The following is a 7,246-nucleotide window of genomic DNA, read 5'->3' on the forward strand; positions in this document are numbered from 1 at the left end:
TGGCATTAATGAACACAAATGACCCGGCTTTGTCTCCTCTCTCTTTCTCTCGTTCTCTCTCCCTGTCTTTCTTTTGTTCTCTCCACCTCGTTGCGTTGCCTGTATCTGATGGTGGTGGAGGACTGGTCTGAGATGCGCAGGGTAGATTGAGGGGCTGATCATTGTGTAGGTATGGTAATGAAGGTCTCTGTGACAGACCGGGGACGCACGGGGCAGCGGAGGCTCGGCAGGGAGAGAATTCACAGAGGTCTGGACTGGAGCATTTCCTCCTCTCACACATTGTAAATCCTTTCCTATAGCTCCAGTCACAGCCTGGCTGGCGTGTTGAAAAGAGATAAGGCCGCTGTGCCTCTCGTCTGAAAGGAACGCAGCTCCATTGTGCTCTGCTGCTTGGATCCACATTCAGTGGACGCTGTTATTGAGTTGCCATTAAAGGCAGCAGTGTAAAAGTAAATGATTTTGCGGAGAAGAGGTTAACACAAAACAGTCTCTTTCTCTCTAAATGGAAAACGTAACACGCTCAGGATTATACTGTGTGTTTGTTGCTACACTTTCTGACGCAACCCATTGCGGTGGTGCGGCAAAGTGAACGTGAAATCAAATCAGATTAAATTTGATGGGTCACATGCACATATTTCGCAGATGTTGTTGCAGGTGTAGCAAAGGATTTTCGCAATAGAAACATTCCCATTGTTGTAGTTGACACTCACATTGAAGTTTGCTATTTTGAGGTGGTATGACCGTGGAAGCTGTGAGCTATCTGACAGCTTTTATATCAGCGTCGTGACCGTCTTTAAAGTCATCAGATGATGCCTGAGAACAGACAACACAGGATGAGAGAGACAGACAGAGAGCTCCTCTGCTGCAATGTAGCATGGCGCAACGGCTCATTGCTCCGTCTAGTCAAGCACACGTTTGATGCTGGTTTTACAAATTGCATCCATATAGACCCTGTGACATTCTATTTGCAATCGTGCAGTAAAGTGGCCGTTCAGTTCATCGAAGCATGATGGGAATTTGAACTCAAAATGACGCTCTCTACGTTTTAAACAGTAATTCTCCTACATTATTTTTAATTCATAGCAGGGCCAGAGGACACACACACACACACACACACACACACACACACACACACACACACACACACACACACACACACACACACACACACACACACACACACACACACACACACACACACACACACACACACACACACACACACACTGTATGTACTCTGCTTAGCTCAGTGTGTGTGAAAGAGGAGACCCTGAGGTCAGTGGTGGCTGGTGACCAGCCCTGCTAAAGGATCAGGAAATAGCACCTCGTTAAAGTGAAATGTTTACTAAAGAGCAGGATGCAGGAACAGGAGAGAAAGTCAATTGGGCAGCAGTAGAAAGTTCTCAATTTACGCTGTTTTCACCTGAATACATCCACATGTATTCAGGCAAGCAATTGTGTCCACATTGGCATGCAAGAGAGAGAGAGGGAGAATGTGTGTGTGCAGACAGTTGGTAGTGCTGGGACTGAAGATAGCAAGGAGAGGGGCATGGTGCACTGTATCAAGTTGTGAACATCTGTTCCACACAGAAACCGCAAAGCTGGTGCAGAGGAAATAGAGAGGATAACTGCTCCCTGTCTCTCTCTACCCCTGTCTCTCTCTACCCCTGTCTCTCTCTACCCCTGTCTCTCTCTACCCCTGTCTCTCTCTACCCCTGTCTCTCTCTACCCCCTGTCTCTCTCTACCCCGTCTCTCTCTCTATTCCCTGTCTCTCTCTACCCCCGTCTCTCTCTATCCCCTGTCTCTCTCTACCCGTCTCTCTCTATCCCCTGTCTCTCTCTATTCCCTGTCTCTCTATCCCCTCTCTCTACCTCTGTCTCTCTCTATCCCTGTCTGTCTCTATCCCTGTCTCTCTCTACCCCTGTCTGTCTCTATCCCCTGTCTCTCTCTACCCCCTGTCTCTCTCTACCCCCTGTCTCTCTTTATCCCCTGTCTCTCTCTATCCCTGTCTCTCTCTATCCCCTATCTCTCTCTACCCCCTGTCTCTCTCTACCCCTGTCTCTCTCTACCTCTGTCTCTCTCTACCTCTGTCTCTCTCTACCTCTGTCTCTCTCTATCCCTGTCTCTCTCTACCCCTGTCTGTCTCTATCCCCTGTCTCTCTCTACCTCCTGTCTCTCTTTATCCCCTGTCTCTCTCTACTCCCTGTCTCTCTCTACCCCTGTCTCTCTCTACCCCCTGTATCTCTCTACCTATGTCTCTCTCTATCCCCTATCTCTCTCTATCCCCTGTCTCTCTCTACCCCCTGTCTCTCTCTACCCCCTGTCTCTCTCTACCCCTGTATCTCTCTACCCCCTGTATCTCTCTATCCCCGTCTCTCTCTATCCCCTGTATCTCTCTACCCTTGTCTCTCTCTATCCCCTGTCTCTCTCTACCCTGTCTCTCTTTATCCCCTGTCTCTCTCTACCCCCTGTCTCTCTCTATCCCCATCTCTCTCTATCCCTGTATCTCTCTACCTATGTCTCTCTCTATCCCCTATCTCTCTCTACCCCCTGTCTCTCTCTACCCCTGTATCTCTCTACCTATGTCTCTCTCTATCCCCTATCTCTCTCTATCCCCGTCTCTCTCTATCCCCTGTCTCTCTCTACCCCTGTCTCTCTCTATCCCTGTCTGTCTCTCTCTGTCCCTGTCTGTCTCTCTCTGTCCCTGTCTGTCTCTCTCTGTCCCTGTCTGTCTCTCTCTCTCCCTGGCTGTCTCTCTCTGCCCCTGTCTCTCTCTACACTCTGTCTCTCTCTACCCCGGTCTCTCTCTATCCCCTGTCTCTCTCTACCCCGGTCTCTCTCTATCCCCTGTCTCTCTCTATCCCCCCTCTCCCCCCCTTTCTCTCTCACATTCTCTCGCTCCCTCTATTTCTCTCTTTCTCACGATGATATCCGTCACAGACCCATCCCCATCATCCTTGTTTTACACCTATCTCTGTTAAGAGAACTAATATGTAATACAATCCAGGTGTGTAATGGAGGATGATAAGGTTGTTGTTAGAGACAGAGAGGTAGAGGAGAAAATATGTCAACCTTGGAGCCAGATGTCCTCAACACAGGAGTAGCCATTGAAGCGTGTGCACTGTAAATACATAAATGTCTCTCATGCACATAAAGCATACAGTATGACTTTCTCTAGCCACGGAGGATCAGGAAGAGCTGAGCGTTTATGAAACCTATGATAGGAATAATCCAAAGCTTCGTTGTGATTTCAGTCCACCCTTCCATCCTCATCCCCCCCCCCCCTTCCCCTGCCCTCCCCTCTCTCAGGACCGGCTGTGAGGGTGTGCTGGTGTTGGCGGGCGGCAGTTCCTCATTGTGGTGTGCTGTGTGCTGTGTGCGCGGTGATAAGACACAGGGAGAGGAGCCAGCGTGCCGACATATCCCTGCCACTGCGGTTATCAGCCGCCGCAGCTGTGCCTGAGACCTGCGACATCTGCTCCCTCACAGGAAGCCTGCGCCGCGTCTCATAACGCCTCACACACACACACAAACACACATACACAGACACACACTCACACAGACTCACACAGACACACACAGACACACATAGAAAATATCACAAGACCATTACCATTATGATGCCTGAACGGTACCCCCCCAATAGGTAAACTACCTGATCAGACAACGAGTGTTGTTTATAGGGACATTGGTTCCTCCCTGGAACATGAGGCAAGCCTGACGGATGGGGCCAGCGTTTACCTCAGTTCTGCTGGCTTTTTATCAGAGAATTACAGGGGACGCTTATGACTAAGCCTAATTATAGAGTGCTTATCACTGAAATGTCCACAAAGCTCATTACTGCCATGAAATGGGAGCTGCCGCCGGTAATTCACTATGTTGGGTATTAGTCCTCCTGTAAGACGGCAGCCCTTTTAAATATTTAGAGTCTATAAAGTACAGCTTTAATGTCTGATGCTTTTAATGTGTTTCTCTGCTACTGGCCTCACTGATTTGTGAAGTTTTTACCTAAAGCTACTACTCCAGTTTTTACACTATTTTAAGAATCAGTTACCAGATTTTCATTTACATTGTTGACAGCGTGTGCTTGAAAACAGTCCTCTCGGTGTTGAAAGAGGGGATTTGAGAAAGGAAGAAAGTATGAGATTAAGATAACAAGGACTCTCCCATTTCCTTAGTGTTATACCATATTTCTCCCTTAGCCAGTGATGCTGTTGAGTGTGCTGGTCAGACGTCTAGAAGCTAGCAGACAGGAGAGGGATGGGGAAGTGAGGGGAGGGGACCCCGCTAACCTAACTAACAGCCCTGATGGGGTCAGTAGTGCCTCTCGGGGTCCTGACCTGGGCTTGACAATGAATGAGCCTCGCTCAGCATCTCCACCCCTCCACCCAACCCCCCCACAGCCCCTCAGAAACACAATAAAGGGAAGTGTGCTACTCCAACTACCAGGGGAAGCCCAGAGGGAAGTCCCCATCCTCAGGTCCTCACCAGCCTGAACCCCTTTCCCTCCCCGTCCACTTGGACACATGACACTGAGTTCTAATGTCTTTACAATGTCGTTTTTGACAGCTTTTTGACAGCTTTCAGTAATGAAAACAAGTTGGGGTCTGTTTTGACCTTGAAAATCGAGTGACAATTGTTTTATACGTTTCACCATAGTTACAGGAGCTACAGTTGGAAGCTAATTTCCACGTCTTGTCTGGAGCATGTGGCGCTAACTCAACACAACCTGATTACACATCAATCACTCCAACTTAATGAGGAGAAATGACAGCAGGAGTTTCTCCACAATCACTTGTCACTGTAGCGCGCTGCCAGCAGAGGCACAGCCTGTAGCACCTCTCATAACACAGAACAGGATCGCCACCTACCTTGGTTGGCTGTGCGGTGGCTCCTGGTTGCCAGGTTGGGGTTGCCAGAGTCCAGCCTGTGAGGGTTCCGTCTGCACAGCGTCCCCCTGTGACTGGTCAGCATCACCGTGGGAACCCTGGGAGGAGCGGTCAGATTGGCCGAGGTGGAGGCTGAGGTTGAGGCTCTCCGTAGGTCAGACCTCCTCTGCCGCTCCAGGTGGACCTCGGCGGCCATACTCTGCATCCCCCCTCCCCACAGCAGTAATCCACAACGTTGTCCTGTCCTCTGTGTGTTTTTAGAACTCTCGACTGGTCAGGGGACACACTAAACCACACAAGTTGATAAGTCTATCTGTCTTTCTCAGTGTGTAGACCGGAGGGTTGATGTCCTTTCTCCTGTGTGCTTAGGGTGCTTACCGACTGACTGACTGACTGACTGACTAACCCACTGACTGACTGACTCATCCAGGCCTGGGGAGATCACAGAGTGAGTCCTCTTGCTCTCATGACTAGAACATGAGCCCAGCACAGCTAGATCACATGGCTGCCAGACAGAGAAATGTATTTTTTTACTCGACTTCTTCTTCCTCCCACTCTAACAAGACTTTCTTTATAGTTCCCCTTCCTTTTTACTTTATGCAGCTAACAGTCTTCAAATGACTCTTCCTTTACCTCATACTTTCTTCCGTCCACGACACGTCACCTCAGATGGATCGCGGCGCCACCACACTTGTGTAATTATCTGTGTCCGATGCTCTTTCTCTCCACCCAGTAGTCTCTCTCTCTCTCTCCTTCTCTTTCTCCGACTCACTCAACAGCAGTGTGTGAGGTAACAGTGTGTGTGGGTGTGAGTGGCAGCGGGAGGTCAGTTAGCCTCGTGGCTCCTCGTTTCCTCGTTGTTCCGGCTGAGTGGCAGTGCACTGGCCTGAACCCTCCTCTAGTCCACACAGTGAAAGCAGAGCAGTGGCGCCCGTGTGAGCCGGGACTGTGTGCAACTGTAACAGTGTGGGTGTGTGTCTGTGTATCCTGACCCTGCCGTGTGAAAGGGGTGGTTCCCCAGGGGAAGGTAAACAGTGCTGCTGGGTTGTGATAGCGGTAGACACTAGGCCTCTGCCTCCGTTGGGGCTTCCTCTGGCAGGAACCAGCTGTGTCTGTGGCCGGGCCGGGCAGCGCTGTCTTCCCTTTCCCTCCGGACACAGACACGGCTCCTCCTGTTCCTAACACTTCCTCCCTACACCCTTCACTCCACCTCGCCTTCCCTCCGCCCAGCCAGCCAGCCCTACCCCCAACTTTGTACCCTATGGATAGCTCTGCCCCCCTGACTCTGGCCTTAGGGGTGTTGGTTCACCCCCTGGTTAGATACTGAGGGTCCTGTCCTCCCTCACTGTGGTTCTGTCAGTCCAGACGCCAAGTGTCCCCCTGCCCTGGCCTCTCTGCTCTGGTGTCCCAGTGGTGTGTGTGTGTGTGGGTGTGTGTGTGTGTGTGTGTGTGTGTGTGTGTGTGTGTGTGTGTGTGTGTGTGTGTGTGTGTGTGTGTGTGTGTGTGTGTGGTGTGTGTGTGTGTGTGCACGCTCCAGCAGGGCCGGGTGAGGTAAAATCAGTAACAGGGGTTCCTCTGTGAAACGACAGAGAGGGTACAGCTGGGACCCCTCTGACCCGCAGAGCAGATCACACGGGGTGTTGTAGCTGGGACAGAAGTGAGAGGGGATGTGAGCACACAGATGTGCCGTCCATCTGTCTGTCAGAGTGAAACCAGCACACAGATGGTGGACAGCAGAGTGGATGTGAGAGTAACGGGTGTGTGGGGTGAAGGGCGGTGTTCAATCATGTGATACATTTGGGACTTTGGAAACTATGAAATTATAGATTGACAGTCGGTTGGTTTCATTTCCTTTTTGTATTCTAGGTGCTCTCTATGTTAGAGCGCCTTCCCTGACTCAACTGTGCACTAAGATTGAAGATTATTTTGGGTAAAAATACAGCATCAAAAATCATTTGTTAGAATATTCAAGCTTCTCCAAATGACATCATCCAATCTGATGGAATCTGCTTCCATGTAATATTCAGTGGAATGAATACATGTACCGAAGTTGGAATTTTCATGCTTATATGTACTGTACAGTGAGGGAAAAAAGTATTTGATCCCCTGCTGATTTTGTACGTTTGCCCACTGACAAAGAAATGATCAGTCTATCATTTTAATGGTAGGTTTATTTGAACAGTGAGAGACAGAATAACAACAACAAAATCCAGAAAAACAGATGACAAAAATGTTATAAATTGATTTGCATTTTAATGAGGGAAATAAGTATTTGACACCCTCTGCAAAACATGACTTAGAACTTGGTGGCAAAACCCTTGTTGGCAATCACAGAGGTCAGACGTTTCTTGTAGTT

General features: G+C 49.5%; 1 protein-coding gene across 5 annotated transcripts in view; it reads right to left on the reverse strand.

Moving 5' to 3' along the window:
• Nucleotides 1-6,034, reverse strand: part of LOC106562167 (transcriptional corepressor CBFA2T3) — a 52,927-nt gene extending 46,893 nt beyond the window's left edge. Inside the window, exon 1 of one of the 5 annotated variants that reach the window (XM_082957746.1) lies at nucleotides 4,869-6,034. In XM_082957746.1, coding sequence (XP_082813872.1) covers nucleotides 4,869-5,095 — 227 coding nt within the window. In that variant the 5' untranslated portion in view covers nucleotides 5,096-6,034. The remainder of the gene's footprint in view (nucleotides 1-4,868) is intronic. The other 4 variants (XM_082957749.1, XM_082957748.1, XM_082957745.1 and 1 more) reach the window with 4 other exon arrangements.
• Between the last annotated feature and the right edge of the window lie 1,212 nt (nucleotides 6,035-7,246).

Source organism: Salmo salar, chromosome 11 (assembly GCF_965601325.2).
Source record: "Salmo salar chromosome 11, fSalSal1, whole genome shotgun sequence".
Classification (NCBI taxonomy): domain Eukaryota; kingdom Metazoa; phylum Chordata; class Actinopteri; order Salmoniformes; family Salmonidae; genus Salmo; species Salmo salar.